The sequence below is a fragment of the Corylus avellana genome, chromosome ca2 (genome assembly GCF_901000735.1).
Source record: "Corylus avellana chromosome ca2, CavTom2PMs-1.0".
Taxonomy (NCBI): domain Eukaryota; kingdom Viridiplantae; phylum Streptophyta; class Magnoliopsida; order Fagales; family Betulaceae; genus Corylus; species Corylus avellana.
The window spans coordinates 19,454,333-19,473,854 of record NC_081542.1 but is presented as its reverse complement, the minus strand read 5'-3'; the positions used below and the strand labels follow the sequence as shown (position 1 = coordinate 19,473,854).

At 34.7% G+C, this 19,522-nt stretch overlaps 3 protein-coding genes across 3 annotated transcripts; all 3 read right to left on the bottom strand.

Annotated features, from left to right (window-relative positions):
• Nucleotides 1-3,608: 3,608 nt before the first annotated feature.
• On the bottom strand, nt 3,609-6,605 carry LOC132169259 (receptor-like protein EIX2). The gene has a single exon (XM_059580322.1). It carries the CDS (start codon nt 6,603-6,605, stop codon nt 3,609-3,611), a length of 2,997 nt encoding a protein of 998 aa, XP_059436305.1.
• A 1,940-nt stretch (nt 6,606-8,545) lies between these two features.
• On the bottom strand, nt 8,546-10,978 carry LOC132169258 (receptor-like protein EIX2). The gene has a single exon (XM_059580321.1). The coding sequence runs from the start codon at nt 10,976-10,978 to the stop codon at nt 8,546-8,548; it is 2,433 nt and encodes an 810-aa protein (XP_059436304.1).
• Nucleotides 10,979-15,927: 4,949 nt separating this feature from the next.
• On the bottom strand, nt 15,928-17,832 carry LOC132171423 (uncharacterized). The gene is made up of 3 exons (XM_059582734.1): nt 17,422-17,832; nt 16,913-17,119; nt 15,928-16,467 (listed from the first exon to the last, which is right to left on the bottom strand). Exons 1-3 carry the CDS (start codon nt 17,677-17,679, stop codon nt 16,174-16,176), a joined length of 759 nt encoding a protein of 252 aa, XP_059438717.1. The 5' UTR covers nt 17,680-17,832; the 3' UTR covers nt 15,928-16,173.
• Between the last annotated feature and the right edge of the window lie 1,690 nt (nt 17,833-19,522).

The window sequence follows — 19,522 nt, the reverse complement described above, 5'->3', positions numbered from 1 at the left end:
ACACTTTACCCCCCCAAAGTTTGAAACAATTTTCAATTCAACCTTTATTGTTTCAATTTTTACAATGCACCTTTCCAAACTTTCAAAATTCTGCAATTTGACCAATTTTATCCTAAACTTCCTTTATTGTCCCAAATTTTTTATTTTTTTATTTTTTATAAAAAAAATTAAAAAAAAAAAAATTCGGGGTTGCCGTAGCCACTCCTTTGGCAATTTGGCCATTTTTGCACCTCAATTTTTTTTAAAATAAAAAATTAGGTGCAATATGGGAATTTTAGAATAAAATTGGTTAAATTGCAAAAATTTGAAAGTTTGAGGGATGCATTGCAAAAATTGAAACATTGGAGTTCGAATTGAAAATCGCTCTAAACTTTGAGGAGTAAAGTGTAATTTTCTCAAAAAAATAATAATAATAAATACCTGAGACTTATAAATGTTGTCACATGACAAAACCGGTGAGGACTTTCAAAGGGATCTGGCTTCCATGCGGTATTGAAAAGCTACCGCATGGTGCGGTAGTCCAAAACGACCCTGTTTTGGGTAATAAAAAAATATTTTTTTTAGGAATTAATATAAAATTTATTAAATATTAAATAATTAATAATTAAAAAATAAAAATAGTAAAAAACAAAAACTATTAAAAAGGGTAAGGGGGTGGCCGGCCATCCCGACCTCTCCGGCCTTCTCAATCTCAAATCCCGGCTGTTAGTTCTTGTGTTGGCTTAATTCAGTTCCAAAATGCAGATGCTACTGTTCATAGCTCAAACACTGATATAGAATGCTCAGAATCCAATCTCCACCGTTCATAATTTAGATTCATGTGTTATGAACGTCCCTGCAAAATTTCAGCTCAATCGGACCACAAACGCCCATCGATCGGAGCTGTTGATGAAGACTGGACAGGCCGGGTCCGGACCCCAATTCCCCGGGTCCGGACCTCATTTCCAGAAACTAAAATCTTGCTCCGCAAAGCAGTGTCCGGACCGCCCATTAACGGGTCCGGACCCCCTGTAAGTTTTAGGCCCAAAAACGTGTTTTTAAGTGGGTTAGGTCTAGGGTTTTGTCGGGGGTATATATACATCATTATAGAAGAGAGAGGAACGAATTTTCACCCCCAGAGAGTTCGTGTGAGGCTGTGCTTGAGTGATTATTTTGTTGTGAGCCAAATTGATTCCTCTTAGAGGATTTTTGTTAGTATTGATTGTGTGCTTAATTGAAGTCTATCGGAAGGGTCCGATAAAGGAGAATCAAGTTGAAGAAGATTGGGAGCGAGGAGACAAGTTGGAGGCTTGTCGATCTTACGGAGTCAAGGTCTTGCAAAGGGTTGTAAGTGTTCCTAGTGTCTGTAATCTCTGGATAATCTTTTGATAGTGATTTCCTGGGTTTGGCTGCCTCGGAGAGGTTTTACTTTTAGAACGTTTTCTAAAAGGTTTCCTCTTCGTCACCAAAATCTTTGTGTGTGATTGTTCATATTTTGGTGAATGTTTGTTTTGATATATATCTGTTAATTCCGCATAAAATTGTAATATTTATCTGTTTAGAATTTTTCACCGGCGACTTTCCCACCTCCACCACCTCAAAGTCGTCGACCTCTCCGGGAACCAGATCTCCGGCCAGATTCTGGTCTCTCATCTGGCTTAGGCCACTGTACGTGCTCCATTTGCAGGACAACAGGCTGAGAGGCACCATCCCTCCCCTGTGGCACTGTTGCTTTGTGTGCTCCTGCTATGGATGGGTTGCAGGAAGCGCAGCTGTGCAGGAAGCATGGCCAAAGTGGAAGATGACTGGGGTTTGATATTTTTTAATATTTTTATCTTTTTAATTATTATTTGTTTCATAATTTTTAAGTTTTAATATTTTTTTATTATTAACTTTTTAAACTTAGTTTTTAACTATGGAAAACGGTACCGTTTAGTGGAAAACGGTTCCGTTTTCCACTAACCGCATGCATGCGGTAGTTTTCACTACCGCATGCAAGCCGGATCCCTTTCGGAGTAACTACTGCTCCCTTGAAAAATAAATAAGAATTCACATTGGTTATGAAAGTTTGTCTAATTGTCTTATTGCAAATAATCCACTCGATCTTGGACTCGGAAATTGCGTGTAAAGTTCCATATGGGCCCGTGATGTTTGCTGATAATCAATGAAACGTAGATAAGGATTTTTTTTTTTATTGATTTGTTGAGGTTAAATTCGTCCAATGATTCATGTGGGGAGCCGCGTTATACTTGATGGACTAATTATTTCTACTTAAATTTGTAACATAAGAGAAGTAGTCATTAAGTTTTTGAGAGATTTAATTATGTGAATTTTCTCTTATAATTGGGACTCCTATAACTTTATAAGGGTTAAATAAATAATTGACATATGTGGTTTAGCTCTTTTTCAAAAAAAAAAAAAAATGCATAGTTTTTAAAAAGTAATAAAATTGATACATGTGCTTTACAAGTTTATCAATCCGATACTTTTGTCTATCTACGTTTAAAAGCTAATGGCTTTATGTTTTGACAATAAGGTGAAAACTATTGTTTTGTGTTTTCACGGTGTTTTGTATATTTTGAAGATTGTTTTGTGATTGGAGGACATATGTACCTATATTCAACGGACTGTTTTATTATTTTTGAACATAAAACAAGATGCTACAACAGTCTACTCTGTCATTTTCTGTTTTGAATGAGAACAATCATCTAAGGAGGAAGTCATGAATTATTGCAAGGATTTAAGAGCCTCTTTGATAGATTCACTCGACAATTATTTCTAGAATTTGGTTTACCTTTTCAATGCCTTGAGTTTAAAAATGAATTAACGGTCAAAACTAGAAGTTTTACATGTTTAATTGATTCCTCTTGATTTCAAATGAAAATGAACTTTATAGTTTTATTTTCTATTCTTCATTTTTGTATTAAGTTAATTGAAATTCTGTAACTTTATCAGATTATTGAAATTAAATACATATTAGTTGACCTTTCTATAATTAATTAATTTCTTGGTTGAAATTCTGCATTAAATTAATTTTCCAATTAAAGCTTTTTCAAAGGAAACAAATACATTAGCGTCATTCCGTCTAATTTTTGAAGCTTTCCTTTTCATCTAATTTGGTGGATTTTTTTTTTCCATAGTTTTGTTTGTGTGAAGCCTCTGTTGAAATTAAGAATTGAGAAAGTCATAGGAATGTGGAAGTGGGGAGCCCAATGTTCCGACGAAAGTTGTGCCGGCGGCCAAGTTGAAACTTGAAGCCTTCTTTCTCTTGGCGTTCATTGCTTGCGAGATATGAGAATTTTTTCATTTTTAGTGAAATTGTGTTGTCATTCAAGTTTCAAGAAAGATGGCAATTAAATTTAAGACCCCAATATGGTAAGTTAAGGCCTTGTCTTGTCATTCGCCAACCATTTGCTCACCATCTTAATCATTTAAATCGACAATGAGAATATCATTGTATTATATGATTACGATGCAATAAAAGAAATCATGTCTCACACAATTGTGAATCATTCATATCATGTATATATATATATAACTTTAACAAGCGAAGATTGGAGCATATATTATTATAGCAATCTGAAAAACTTATAATACATAGATAATGCATATTAAAAAAAGCTCTAATGCTAGCTTGAACATCTCTCCGACTTGACCCTCCTTAGCAAGAAGTGAACTTTAATCATAACAAACACAACAATCTTGTCCTTCAAATTATCAGAACTTTGAAAGTATGCTTGTCGCCATGATGTTTTGATAATTAGTGTGCCACAAACTCCCCAAAATCCAACAATAAACCCAGCTACCATGCTAATGTAAAGCGAGAATGACTCGATTCCCCTTCCATGTTTGTTGGCTACTCCATTACCACCATTTGGTGTTACCACAGGTTTAGTTTCATCCTCTAAACACTTGGTTGAAAGAGGAGACCCACAGAGTAAAAAGTTTTCTTTGTAGATAGAGGAGTCACCAAGTGTTTGAAGTTGATTCCCACTTGGAATTTTCCCAGACAAGTTGTTGAATGACAGATTCAAGTGAGTTAAGAAAGTCAAAGAAGACAAGCTTTGAGGGATAGGACCATAAAGCTCATTCATCGAGAGATCAAGTGATTCTAACATGTGTAAATTCCCAATTTTATTAGGAATTCTTCCAGTGAGATGATTCATTGATAAATTCATGATGACCAATTCTGAGATGCTTGTTATATTATCAGGTATTTCTCCTAATAAATTGTTACTCGAAAGGTCTATAGAATATACAAGATCAATAACACTTTGACCATATCCATATTCGATTCCTTTAGAAACCAACAACATTTGATAATCATAGTCTACAACATAACTTTCATTCTCATTACTATGCAAGCTTCCTAAACATTGAGAGATTACTCCTGAAAAATCATTGTGTGTGAGGTCTAGGATTTGAAGATTTGAAAGACGACATAATTGTTGGGGTATGTCCCCTTGAAATAAGTTGGACCTTAGTCTTAACCTCAATAAAAATGGTAGACTTTCTCCTAACCATGTTGGAAGTTTTCCAGAGAATTTGTTTCTTCCAAGATCAAGGCTTTGCAAGTTTCTATAGTTTCTAAAGAAAGAAGGAAACTCTCCATCAAGATGATTTTGGCTCAATGACAATATACTCAGTGATCTCAAATATCGCATTGAACTTGGAACATTGCCGGATATATTGTTCTCTGCTAAGTCCAATATTAATAACGATTGCAAATCCTTCCAAAGAGGGGGGAGTTTCCCGGATAGGGAATTGTTTCTCAAAATAAGACTAGTTAATTCCTTTAGCATTCCAATAGAAAGCGGAATTTCACCAGTAATCGAATTTGAAGAGAGTTTCAACCCAGACAACTTGGGCAATAACTCACCTATGTTTTCTGGAATAGGTCTAGAAAACATATTATTGCCTAGGAATATTTCGCTTAGATTACTGCGAAAAAGTGGAAGTGGACCTTCTAAGTTGTTGGAACTCAAATCAAAATAATATGCTGAAGGGTGAAATTGAAAGTTTGGTACCTGCCCCCGTAGTTTGTTACCAGATAGACTCCAAACGGTGACATTTGGGTAGGACTTCCAAAGGCCATGCGGAATGGTGTCAGAAATGCCAGCATTGTCAAGCACAAGAACCTTGAGTCCATTTTGTGTTTTTAGCCAAGTTGGAAAAGTTGGGCCGATCCACACGTTTATTAAAAAAATAGTTTCCAGCATAAACGGAGGAACCCAGTCCTGTTTGACATTTAAAACCAATGTCCAATTTGCAAAAAATCTCGTAGACAACATAAGAGATTTTAATCGGATGAGATTTTGAAAATGAGCTTCAGTTAGGACACCTTCCCAAGAATTCTCTGCTAGGTCCAATGAAACAAGCATTGACAGTTTCCCGATGCTTTTTGGAATGGTTCCGTTCATTTGATTACCAGTGAGGTGAAGTTCTTGCAATGACGATAAGTTCCCATCTTCAGAGCTAATGTTGGAACATTGAGACAAGCCATCTACAAACTCAATTATCTTGCCATTTATATTGTTCCAATCCAGATATAATGCTTCCAAGTTGCAAAGGTTAGTAAATGAGTTCGGAATCTTTCCAATTAAATTGTTTCCAGCTAAATTCAAGCCACGCAAGTTGGTTAGATATCCCAGACCAACTGGAATGGTACCTCCAAGCAAAGTGGACTTAAGTTTGATTGTTGAAAGCTCACTCACATTTGACAACCAGTGAGGTATGAAGGAGTTGAAAGGGTTGTAAGAGAGATCGAGGACTAAAAGTAGTATAAAATTGATGGAGGAAACAGAGTGAGGAAGACTAACAAGTCCACAGCCAGCTAAGTGTAACTCTCTTAAGGAAGGAAGCATATTAACCGCATGAAACCAATTTGATACTTTCTCAAGATTTACAAAATCCATTCCAAGGTACTTAAGAGAAGGAAAACCATCAACCCATTCTTGACTTCCGGCCTCCAATCTTGGAGATAAAAAGTCAAAGATTGAAAATGAATTGAGGTCTAAATATTGAAGCCTTGAAAGATTCCAAAGATGGGGAGGAATAACACCAACACACAATGAGAAAGAGAGATTGAGATACGTCGAACTTTCAAGGGAACCCAAAAACTTTGGAATATTGATGCAATCAAAATTATTCAAGCTTAGGTCAAGGTAACTCAAATGCTTTAGATCGAGTAAAGAAGAACTTATCTTGCCCCCAAGGCACGACTTGTTGTAAGCTTCCATATCTTCATACCAAGAAAATATATCTGCATCAACATCATAATAATTAAACGACGAAAATGGGTTTCTGAGGTCAAGCTTGGCGACATTTCCTGTGTTGTTGTCACAGCCAACACCTATCCAGTTGCAGCAATCATCACCAACCCAAGAAGAGAGACGACCCGATGGATCTGTAAGATTGTTTTTAAAGCTAAGAAGTGCTTTACTCTCCCCCTCTAAGCATCTTAAATTTGGGCTCTTGGACTTGGTACATGAAATGGGTTTAATAACTTGAATTAATGTAGGATGCAATTCCAAGCAGAGAGAAGAAAAAAATGGGAATGAGATGAAGAGTGGACATAAAGCTAACCATTTTGCCACCGAAATGCTTGTGAGGCCTAAGACATGCATTGGGGTTAAGTATTTATAGTAAGAATTCTAGGCGCTTGTATTTACACATGGTACAAATACATGCTATAGTTTTCTTAATTAGAGTTAAATAACAACATGTAATATGAGGAGGAGCCTCCGAGTCGGTGTACCTAACAGACTAACAGTAAATTGTATAGTAATATTAAGTTATTACTATACAAATAATTATATAGATCTTTTTTTTTTAATATATATATATATATTAAAAATGTATAGTTATAATTTTGTTTTCAAAAAATTTAGATATATGTGATGGTACCGATTAAATGGCAGAGTCTTGTGTTTGGGAGGACAAGTGGCTTCCTAGGATTAGAGAGCTAGGCAGGTTACTTCCAAGAGCTGAGATTTATAAGGAGCTAGGCTCGTGTTGAGGTACTCATTGATTGGACCTCCAATGAATGGCAACCCAATAGGCTACGTGAACTATTTGATGAGGGTATGGTTGAGGCTATATGCCAAATTCTTATTGGCTCTATCACTAGTAGCTATGGAACATCCTCCTCTTTGGGTTGTGAAGTTTCTTTGCAAAGACCATCCAAAATAAAAAAGTAGTTCCTGATTGGGAGTTAAAACTGTGTGTTTGCAAGTAATAATGAATGAAATGGATATATGGCTTTCTTTATTGATTTGTTGAGCTTAAATTCATCCAACAATAATGGGGGGAAGCCACGTTATTTATACTGAAATTTGTAAAATATGTGAACTATTTATTAGGTTTCTGATAAATTTGATGTATGTATGTGTCCATATATATACAATTAATTCCCAACTAAAAACCTTTGTAGGTTTAATTATGTGAGTTTTTTTTTTTTCTCAAAATTGGGACTCCTTACATTTTAGAAACTCGTGATCATTGTAGCTCCCAATCCCATGGACTTGCTTTGCTCTATTTCTATTTAAAATTAGAGCAAAAGTCAATTAAAAAGATGCTTTTTTACTATAGAAGAATCATCTGAATGATTGAAAAAGAAGGAAATGAAACCACTTTTTACAACTGAAGCTTGAAAGTTCATGCATTCGCAGATTTCATTTCGATGTTTGAAAGACAATATTAGCTTCGGAAACGTAATATCAAGAATGATGTTTAAAATTGTAAATTAAGGCAGTGTCTTGTCTTTAGCCAACCGTTGGCTCACCATTTCATTGCAGCACCATTCAATAGAGAATGAAAATATAATAGTAAGTGATGAGAAATGCATTTTGGAAAATGTGATACAATAAAAGAAATAATGCCTTGCTCAATTGTAAAAATTATTCATATATATGACTTTGACAAGTGAAGATTTGAAGCATCTTGGATCATACATTATTACAACAACCTGAAAAACTTACAATACATAAATTATACATATTAAGAAAAAATTTAAAAGTAAAAACATGAAACATAAATCCACCATCATGGGAGATACGGTTGCATTTCGCATATGCAACAAGCTTTTTAAACTCTTAGGCATCCCTAATGGATGAGTGAAGTCTTGTGAGGGTTTAACAGAAATGATACCCACAAACATTGTAGCACTATGTTAGCCTACAGCTTCAATTTCTCTCTGACTCGACCTTCCTTAGTAAGCAAACAATTTTGACCATAACGAACACCGCAATCTTGTCTTTCAAATTATCAAAGCTGTGAAAGTAAGCTTGTCTCCATGATGTTTTGATAATCAGTGTACCACAAACTCCCCAAAATGCAACAATAAACCCAAGTGCCATGCTAATCCAAAACGAGAATGACTCAACAGCCCTTCCCTTTTGGTTACCACCATTTGGTGTTACTTTAGGATTAGTTTCATCTTCGGAACACTTGGTCGAAAGAGGAGGTCCGCAGAGTAAAGAGTTACCTCTGTAAATAGAAGAGTCATCAAGAGTTTGAAGTTGATTCCCAGTTGGAATTTTTCCAGACAAGTTGTTGAATGACAAATTCAACGACTTAAGAAGGTCAAATTAGACAAGCTCTCAGGGATTGGACCATAAAGCTCATTCATAGAGAGATCAAGTGTTTCTAACGTGTGTAAATTCCCAATCTTTTTAGAAATTCTTCCAGTGAGATGATTCATTGATAAATTCATGATGACCAGTTCTGAGATGCTTGTTATATTATCTGGTATTTCTCCTGACAAATTGTTACTCGAAAGGTCTATAGAATATACATGATAAACAAAAGTTTGACCATATTCATATTCTATTCCTTTAGAAACCAAAAACATTTGGTAATCATAGCCTCCCCAATAACCTTTATTCTCATTACTACGCAAGCTTCCTAAACATTGAGGGATTACTCCTGAAAAATCATTGTGTGCAAGGTCTAGGATTTGAAGATTTGAAAGAAGACATAATTGTTGAGGTATGTCCCCCTGAAAAAAGTTGGACCTTAGTCTTAACCTCAATAAAAGTGGTAGACTTTCTCCCAACCATGTTGGAAGTTTTCCAAAGAATTTGTTTCTTCCAAGATCAAGGCTTTGCAAGTTACTATAGTTTCTAAATAAAGAAGGAAACTCTCCATCAAGATGATTTTGGCTCAATGATAATACCTCCAGTGATCTCAAATATTGCATTGAACTTGGAACATTGCCAGATATATTGTTCTCTGCTAAGTCCAATATTAATAACGATTGTAAATCCTTCCAAAGATGGGGGAGTTTCCCGGATAAGGAATTGTTTCGCAAAATAAGAAAACTTAATTCCTTTAGCATTCTAATAGAATGGGGAATTCTGCCAGTAATTGAATTTGAAGAGAGGTCCAACCAAAACAACTTGGGCAATAACTCACCTATGTTTTCTGGAATAGGTCCAGAAAACATATTATTATCGAGATATATGTTACTTAGATTACTATGAAAAAGTGGAAGTGGGCCCTCTAAGTTGTTGTAACTCAAATCAAAATCAACTAATGAAGGGTGCAATTGAAAGTTTGGTACCTGCCCATGTAGTTTGTTATGAGATAAAATACAATTGGTGACATTTGGGTGGGACTTCCAAAAGCCATGCGGAATGGTGTCAGAAATGCCAACATTATTGAGCAAAAGTATTTCGAGTTCATTTTGAGTTTTTAGCCACGCTGGAAAGTTTGGGCCGATCCGTACGTTTGCTAATGAAATCTCTGTCAGCTTAAAAGGAGGAACCCAATTGTGTTTGACATTTAAAACCAACGTCCAATTTGCAGAAAATTTCAAATTCAACCAGAGAGATTTTAATCGGGTGAGATTTAGAAAATGAGCTTCAGTTAGGACACCTTCCCAAGAATTCCAGCCTAGGGACAATGAAACAAGCCTTGACAGTTTCCCGATGCTTTTTGGAATTGTTCCGTTCAATTGATTATCTGTGAGGTCAAGTTCTTGCATTGGCGGTAAGTTCCCATCTTCAAGGCTGCCATTGAAACCTTGAGACAAGGCATCCACAAACTCAGTTATCTCCCCAATTAAATTGTTGGCAGCTAAATTCAAGCTACGCAAGTTGGTTAGATGTTCCAGACCAACTGGAATAGTACCTCCAAGGAAAGTGTACTCAAGGTTGATTGTTGAAAGCTCACTCACATTTGACAACCAGTGAGGTATGAAGGAGGAGCTAAAATTGTTGGAAAAGAGATCGAGGACTGAAAGTAATGTAAAATTGATGGAGAAAATAGAGGAAGGAAGACTAACAAGTCCACAGCTAGCTAGGTGTAACTCCCGTAAGGAAGGAAGCACATTAATCGCATGAAGCCAATCTGGTACTTTTTCAAGATTTACATAATCCATTCCAAGGTACTTAAGAGAAGGAAAACCAACAAGCCATTCTAGACTTTCAGACTGAGTCAATGCTGGATATGAGTTTGAATTGAGGTCCAGATATTGGAGCCTCGAAAGGTTCCCAAGATGGGGAGGAATAGCTCCAGAAAACATTGAGAAAGAGAGATTGAAATACCTCAAATTCTCAAGAGAACCCAAAAACTTTGGAATATTGGCTCCAGTAAAATTATTCAAGCTGAGATCAAAGTAACGCAAATGCTTGAGATCGAGTAAAGAAGAACTTATCTTACCCATCAGACACGACTTGTTATATTGATCAAAATCATCAAAATACGATGGGTTCCTAAGGTCAAGCTTGACGACATTTCCTGTGTTGTTATTACATCCAACGCCTAGCCAGTTGCAGCAATCCTCACCAACCCAAGAAGAGAGACGACCCGATGGATCTGTGAGATTGTATTTAAAGCTAAGAAGTGCTGCCCTCTCCACCTCTGAGCATTTGAAAATAGGGCCTTTGGTACATGAAATGGGTTTAATAAGTTGTAGGTAGGATGAAGTTCCAAGCAGAGAGATAAAAAAAATGAGGATGGGATGATGAAGAGTGGACATAAATATATGGCTAACCATTCTGCTAGTGCTATAGTTAGACATGATCATCTAAATGCTTGTGAGGCCTAGACATGCATGGGGTTCATGTATTTATAGTTTGAAGAATTCTAGGCGCTTCTCTTTACACGTGGCACAAATATATGTTGTAGTTTTTTTTTTTTTTTTAATCTATTTAATTTAGAGCTAAATGATAATGTGTAATATGAGGATACTCCGAGTCGGTTATACCTATCAGACCACTCTTTATCTACAGATTTTCACTCAAGGTTTTGGACTATAATCCTTTTAAGCGACTATGCACGATAGCCACAAATTGGTATTTCATCTCTAATTACAAAAATAAATTGTATAATAAAATGAAGTTATATCTATGAAAAGCGAAATTAATCCCAATTTCCCTGCTAAATGTTACTCATTTTTCTTTTTTCTTAAAATGTACTCGGTACAAATAATATATAAGTCAATGTTATATGTATTTTGAAGAAGAAAAAAAATGTATACTTATAATTTTGTTTTCAAAAAATTTAGATACATGTTATTTTATCGAATTAAATGATTGAGTTTCAGCTTTGAAGATAAAATTTTATTTATGAACATGATGATGAGTCAATAATTCTAAGAGACATGCATGGTTATATTTTAATTGAGATTGTGATATTGAAAGCAGTACTAATGACTTTTCATGCACATATCAATTTCTTGACTAACCAAAAATAAATCCAAGAAAAGTAAACCATGAGAAAATAAAGGAGATGTAACATTTGCTATAAATCCAACAAAGGTTTGGAAGTTTATAATCTCAATCCAAATAATCCAACAAAAAGTTTGCAAATTGCCTCTTAAATTCCACATGATGAATGTCAATAATTTCCAAGTAATAATCCTAAGTTTATCATGTAGCTAAGTTTTTCTTGACCGACTAAGGATAAATCCAATAAATCCAGTCCTCTTCATGCAAATTGCTTCTTAAATTCCACGTGGACCACATAATGTCAATTTTTTGCTTTGCAAGTGATAATCAATTTAATGTTGGGATGTGACGATATCAGTATGGAATTTCTGCGTATCCACGTTCTAGATGCGGTCACAATAAATCCAAAAGAAAAATCCACTTTGGGAAATAAAGAAGATGTAATTACTGTCTACTTCGTAAGTTTCATATGGACATACAAAATTTTCCTCCTGCAAGTAAGAATCTTATAATAAGAATTATTTGGAATAATTCAACTTCCCCACATCTCAATTATTTGGAATCATTTTCTTACTTACCTCCATATATTTTAAAGTTTCGTTGTCAATTTGTCCCATCAATTATGTTGGATAAAAACAATATATATATATAATGACTAAATTGGTTATTTATGTGAAAAACTGGTCTCGAATATTAAAAAAAAAACAAATGATTCTCAAATATTACAGAGGGTATTATCCAAGTGACAATTAATTGGAAAGAGTCGAGTATTGTTTTTAAAGTCTAAAGTATTTATGTTACAATTTAATAAAATTTAATTATTATTTAAAACATGTAAATATACATAAGTTGTGTAATTTATAATTTATGAAAAAGTCCATATGCCCCCTCATACTATCATTTAATTAATAATGTTGCCCTCCAAACTTTTAGTTTGACCGTTTCTTTCAAACTATCAAAATATTGTCAATGTCCTCTCAAGACTAGCAAAAAGACAAAAATAACCCTATAGATTTTTCAATAAGACAAAAAATATCTTATAAATTTGAAAAAAGAAAAAAATATATTTTTTCATTTTTTTAAAGAACGTAAATTTATTTATTTTTAAATAAAAACGAAAAAAGGAAATTTTTTTTTTTAAAATGAAAATTATTAATTTTTATAAAACGGAAATTTGTATTAAAAAAACAAAATTTATAAAACAAAAAGTTTTAAAAAAAAAAATGAAAGTTTTTAAATTTTTATGAAAAACAAAATTTTATTTGGGTTTCAGCTATATGTGATGTTATTTGAGTTTCGGCTTTGAAGATAAAATTGTACGTATATGAACATTATGCGTCAATAATTCAAAGAGTCATTGTGAATATATTTTACTTGTGGTTGTGATAATGAAAGCATTGATGACTTTTCATGCACATGTCCAATATCTTGACTGACCAAAAATAAATCCAAGAAAATAAAGGAAATATATGTAACATTTGCTATAAATCCAACAAAAGTAATTGGAAGTTTATAATCTGAATCCAAAGAATCCACCATTTGCAAATTGCCTCTTAAATTCCACATGATGTCAATAATTTCCAAGTGACAATCCAAAGTTTATCATGTAGCTAAGTTTTTATTGACCGACTAAGAATAAATCCAATAAATCCAAGTCCTCTTCATGCAAATTGCTTCTTAAATTCCACGTGGACCACATGATGTCAATTTTTTTTTTTTTTTGCAATGGAATTTATGGATATCCACTCTCTTCATTAATTCACAATAAATCCAAGAGAAAAATCCACTAGGAAATAAAGAAGATGTAATTGCCGTCCACTTTGGGATTGAAAGTTTATCTCAATATGCAAAGATTTCACACTGGGGTCGACGTTTACGTGCAAATTGCACGTAAGTTTTATATAAAGGATAGAATGTTCTTCCAGACTGCAAGTAAGGGTCCTATGATAACAAATATTTAGAATAATCCAACTTCCCCACATTAAGTACTTTTCTTTCATAAACTATATCATTGTCTTACTTACCTTCATATACTTTAAAGTTTAGTTATCATGAAGCATCTAATTTGACTGACCTCGTCAATATGAAACGGCTCGCATAGTCATCGAAATTTGTCTCTTGTCCCAATTTCTCTTTTTAAAAGGTAAAGTTGGATAATCAGGTGAAACCCCAAAAAAAAAAGACATTTTAAAAAAAACAAAATTGTTTTAGAAAACGAAAATTCTTATTTTCTTAAACAAAAATAGTTATTTTTTAAAACAGAAATTTTTATTTAATATAGGTATAAAACAAAACAAAACAAAAAATCAATTTTAAATTTAAATTTGCCACCCTTTGGATTTTTTTTTTTTTTTTTTTTTTTAGTTTTAGGTTTTTCCTAGAAGTTATAGAATTTTTTGTTTTTATTTTGCTAAGGGTAGTTTTGTCATTGGGGGAACATTGACAATTTTTTGTAGTTTGGGGGGACATTGTTACAATTGAAAGTTTTGGAGAGACATTGTCAATTGGGTGTAGACTTTCCTCAAACAATTACGTTACAAATTGAAGGCTAGCTATGTAAGAAAAATTAAGTCGTTAAACAAGTACTAAAAATTAATGCGTTTAACCCTTTTATTTTTGACTAGTAGCTATCTTTGGTTTCAAATATATATAAAAAAGCTTCCTGTTTGGTATCAATGAAACTTTAAGAAGGCTATATTTTGAGTAAACAAAAAGGCTGAGACACCAAAACAAATTATTTTTATTGTGAAAGCAAATAAAATATAAGATGTCATATGTCATCTGGTGTTTGGCAACCCGAAGGTTTGGTCTTGGCCCACCCAAAAGTTTGTCTGGTAAGAGCCTGGAGCTAGACTTTGTAAACAAAACAAGATGTCATTTGTATAATGGGTCTAAAGGAGATAGATATTATAGCCCATTTCTATTACTAGATTAGTTGTTAGTTGGGCCTAGTAGTTAGAGCTGAGTCTATCTATATAAGACTCCTTAAATAATTGTAAAGGTATCAAAAGAATTTGTAGTATGTTTATTGTGAACTTTGGAGCTTTAAGCATCTTTAAAATGCTTGGTTTTTTATAAACAGTTTCAACTTTCATCAATTCATCATTCATCTTAGTTTTCTATAACCCTTTGGACATGTGGCGGAATGAAGGAGAGTGGTAACATGCAAGCGTCTGAGGAGAAGATGTGCTAAGGATTGTGTTTTTGCCTCTTATTTTCCAGCAGATGAACCCCAGAAGTTTGATAACGTGCACAAGGTGATTGGTGCCAGCAATGTCAAAAAAATGTTGCATGTTAGTAATTGGACCGCCCAATGAAAGCTTAAACCGTAACCAAAGAAGCTGGTCATTGTTAGTGTCCCTCTAGTCCAGGCCCATGACTAGAAAAGGCCCAAGGTTGTACATTGCCGTTCGGTGAGTGAAATGGGCTATAACTAGTCGTGGATTATTCGATGAGTGAAATGGGGATCAGATCCCAATCCGAACATCTATTCTAATCGCTTGGCAATTAATATGTTAACACACTATCTAGGATCTTGTCAATGTTCTATTAGACCCATGAAAAACTAAGTTATATGAACCCCTAACTCCAATTCGGCGATTAGAGTATGATCACATCATGCTTATCAATCTACACGATGTGACCAATGTTGCTTCAACCCCCTAAATTGAAGGGTATGAACACCACAACCTTCTGACACATAATATTCAGCTATGTCTGAGCTACTCCCAATTTTGGAATTTGGGGGTATGGGGTTCTACCCTTAAATGCCTTATTCAATGCCACAATGAAAAGGATCCCATATTTAAGCTAGGCTTAGATCAAGTAAAGTGGATTCTAAAAAAGTAATCTCCTTTCTTTGGTTTCTTTGGGCCCAAGTCTTGATCCACCCAAAATCAATAATTCATTTAAGTATCGAAATTATTCCCTGCCGACACACTCCCACAAACTCCTTTGCCTAACATTTATTCTACCTTACTAGTTCCCACTTTCATACCATAAACTTTGTTTCAAGATGCCATAATAATATATTAAGCAACTTCATGAGAAATAACTTCTTGTCTTTAGTATTGGCCACCTCAAACAAAATTTTCTAGTTTTGCCCTGTTAACATTATTTATCACATTTATTTCACACCAACTAAAGTAATGTGTTTTAAGTGGCTTCCATGTTAGCCACTTAAAAAGACAAAAAAAAAAAAAAAAAAAAACTCATTTCAAATATGCCACGCAACCAGTATGGAATGAGTGTGATAAATAAGTGTGAAGAGTGTTACTCAAAAGAAAAAGGCTCAAAGCGAAGAGAACGTCTAATCTTGCTCTCTTTATGATTGAGCTCATTAACATTGAAACTGGTGTCAATTTCTCCCCCATTAAATCCCCGAAAAGTTTTGGTCATAGGGTGTGAAAACAAGCCACCAAAATTTAGGGGACAAACCAGCTGGTTAATATTTGTGATCAAAGTCTAAACAATATGATGGGAAATACTATACATGTAAAGTCATGAATGGGAAAGGAGCCGCTCAGGAAGTTGAGTTTTCTGAAGTAAGAAAATCTTTTGCTGCCATCAAGTCAGGAAGCACAATGGCACCTGATTTCCTCCATTCCTCAGCATCAGGAGTCTTAAATCTATCCAATAGTAATGCATGCATCCCCACACTCTTTGCTGGCACGTAGTCTTTGCGCATGCTGTCCCCAATATGCAGAACTTCTTCTGGTGCGACACCAGCTCTCTCCAAGGCAATCTCATAAATCTTTGTGTCAGGTTTCTCTACACCTTCCAGACCAGAGAACACACCAAAGTCCCATTCAGATCCCTGCACAACACATTAGACTTGACACTATCAGCATCTCTAGTCTAATTCAAAAGCAATCAACTTCGTTGATATTTAAAAAGGGTAGGTATAGATAGGGATCTTATACAAATGCATGAATGGAAAATAACAAAAAAAAAAAACAGACAAAAAACAATACTCTTCACCAAAACTTTTTAGGCAGCTTGAAGTTAAATGGTTTGCAGTGATATTGATATAAATCATGGGAACCTGAATTATTGTAGTAAAATGAGAACAACTCAGGGATCCCATCATCCTGTATGCCTGACCACAAATGCATGTTTTAATGGTGATCATCAATATTACCAGTTGGTAGACTTTCATAACAATGCTAAAACCAATTAGTCCTACTTTAATCCAGATCAATTAAGATAAACTAAATAAGAATTTGGGAACCAAAATACCAGAACAGGACAATTTTTTTTACCTGGTTCAGATTAAGGGCTGGAAGAATTACATCCCGATACCGGTACTCTGCATTACTAATAATCCCAACTTTAAGCCCCTGCTCATGCACCCATCTTAGAAATGGTTGGGAATCTGGAAAGATGGTATAAGGTGCAGATGAACCAAATGATGAATATATGCGTCTAAACACCTTCTCAAATGTCTCCTCATCATAATCATATCCAGCCTGTAGTCAAAACAATATTTCCATTAAAACTTCCTAACAAGGAAATTATATGTAAAAGTCCGAGCCAAAAAGTACACATTTTACTTTCAGTATCATTATGGTCACTCTACTTTGTTAGTAGGGGTGTGTTTTATAACTCATAAAAGTAATAAATAAATTTTCACACATTGAACTAGACTTGCCTTTTTGGAGAACAATGTGGGTACCACCATACCATGATTTGATACACAAGGATTACCAACAAGCTAGTCATCACTATACACCATGCCTAAAGCTATACTTGCTACGTCAGATTTTCTTACCCTGGTAAAGGAGTCTCTCACACAAGTCTTCCACCACACTATGTTGGGCATTTTAGCGGCATACCCAAAACAAGGATAATTTCTGGCCATGTCTTTATAGGCAAGTTTGAAGCCCTCATGCACACGCTTGTAGTCAGGGCATGGCAGCCCAACAGATTTGGCTGCCATGCAATAGTAGTCACCAAGTTCTCCCTTGTAAGCTATCAAAGTACCAGTAACATCCACAGTGATGCAACGTAATCTTGACAATATTGACATTTTAGTAGCAACTGCAAAGCTGACTCTTGGAATAGAATGACTTTAAAATTTCAGTGTAGCACTTATTGAATAAAGCCAGAGCAATACTTTGGATCAACCAACCCCTTCAGCGGTTTCAACAAATCCTGCATTTACACTATTTAAACATTTAGGTAGCATTAAAAAAATGTCCCAACCAAGTCAATGAAAATGTTAAGGTAAATCTCCATTTTTTGTTTGATTAAGTTGCTCTACATCAATGACAAAATTATCTAAAATGCAAAGGCTTCTCCATCAAAAATAGAATCTTGGTGAACATGCATTTTCTTTTCAAAATTTTAGTTTTTGTCAATAACGCTAACATGAAAGTCCTATTTGACAAAGTAGCTCAATCACTCCAAATGGAAAAATGTAGAGGGAGAAAAATATGGTCTGCACTAAAATCTCCTACTTCTGAGCTAATTATATGCGCTAAAACCCTCTCTTTAGATACTTTCGTTTTAACCTTCTCCGCTTGTTGCACAGTTAAGCGATATAGTCTAATCACTTAGTTGAAAGCATTGACCCCAACAATGGTCCTCACAGGCAGGGGCCGAACTAGTACGGTCCCCCCAAGCCCCAAAAAGTTCTCCAAATGTTTTTAAAAATACCTGTATAATTCTTTTAAAATTAAATTTTCACCCATTAATTTCTTTTCTTTTCTTTTTTTTAAGTTTCGTCCCCCCACATCTAAAATCCTAGTTCCACCCCTGCTCATAGGATGCATCAAGGCAGTAGGTTGGTTAGTTTCTTTCTTTTCATACACCACTCCACCAACTTGTCATTTCAGTTCTCACTTCTTTCTTTTCATACACCACTTCACCAACTTGTCATTTCAGTTCTCACTTTTTAACACTTTACTAGAATTCCTGCTCTGTTTACCCCCAACTAAGCTTTGTCTGTTAGTTTCTCCATTGTCTACTTCTTAGAAGATGTATTAAATCCACATATGTTGTCAATCATAGCTCCCTAACTTCTGAACAATCAGCAAATTTAAAATAAAATGGACTTTCTTTTCTTTAATCTTATTCATTTATCCTGTTATGAAGGAAAATTAATAAAGTTACATTGTCTGTCAGGATCAATGAATTGTTACATTTAGCTAAAGACCTAGTCATATAAAACAGTTCTAGCAGAGGGAATACAACCCCACCCATGAAAAAGATATTACTTATTCCCATGCACCATTTAATAGGAACAGATCAGTCTAGTTCACCTGAGAATGAGATGCATACGTATTTCAACATCGTCACCCTTTCCCAACTGTCTATAACCCTTCGGTTTCTAAATTAACTTAAAAACGAAATCAATAACAAATGAAAACACTAATGTCAAAACCTACGGGGTTCTATAATCTACTTATGACTATGTAGTCCATATTGCTTAAAAAGAATTACGAAAAAAGGGACATCAACCAGTGACAATCGCATGAATATATCAACAATAAAGTTAGATACAGTTATGAATTTTCCACGATCTATATTTTGGGGAGTTGCAGTGTCCTATTGAAAACAGAACTCATGTAAACATGTTGCAGCTACTTAGATCTACAATCACCAACTAAGGAAACATCAAATATTACAAATTATGAGCATCTTACCCGAGCATAAACAGTGTAAGAAAAGGAGAGAAATTCATAGCCACTTATCAAACTCTCATCTACCCCATGAAAATTCATGACTTGCCAATCTTTTCAAACAACACCGGATAAGAAACTTAGCAATGCTAACTAACTATACTTTCCTCTTCAATTAGATTCCATATCCAATTATACACACATTGCAAGTGTAAAATGCGGGAAAGATGGGATATAATCCCTTGATTA

Bases quoted from the DNA above. Each gene is read 5' to 3' on its own strand.
- LOC132169259 (XM_059580322.1), bottom strand. From the start codon at position 6,605: ATGCATGTCTTAGGCCTCACAAGCATTTCGGTGGCAAAATGGTTAGCT.
- LOC132169258 (XM_059580321.1), bottom strand. From the start codon at position 10,978: ATGGTTAGCCATATATTTATGTCCACTCTTCATCATCCCATCCTCATT.
- LOC132171423 (XM_059582734.1), bottom strand. From the start codon at position 17,679: ATGTCAATATTGTCAAGATTACGTTGCATCACTGTGGATGTTACTGGT. The intron at 17,120-17,421 runs GTAAGAAAATCT...TTTTGACTACAG, and splicing joins TGAGAGACTCCTTTACCAGG to GCTGGATATGATTATGATGA. The intron at 16,468-16,912 runs GTAAAAAAAATT...TGTGTTGTGCAG, and splicing joins CAGCCCTTAATCTGAACCAG to GGATCTGAATGGGACTTTGG.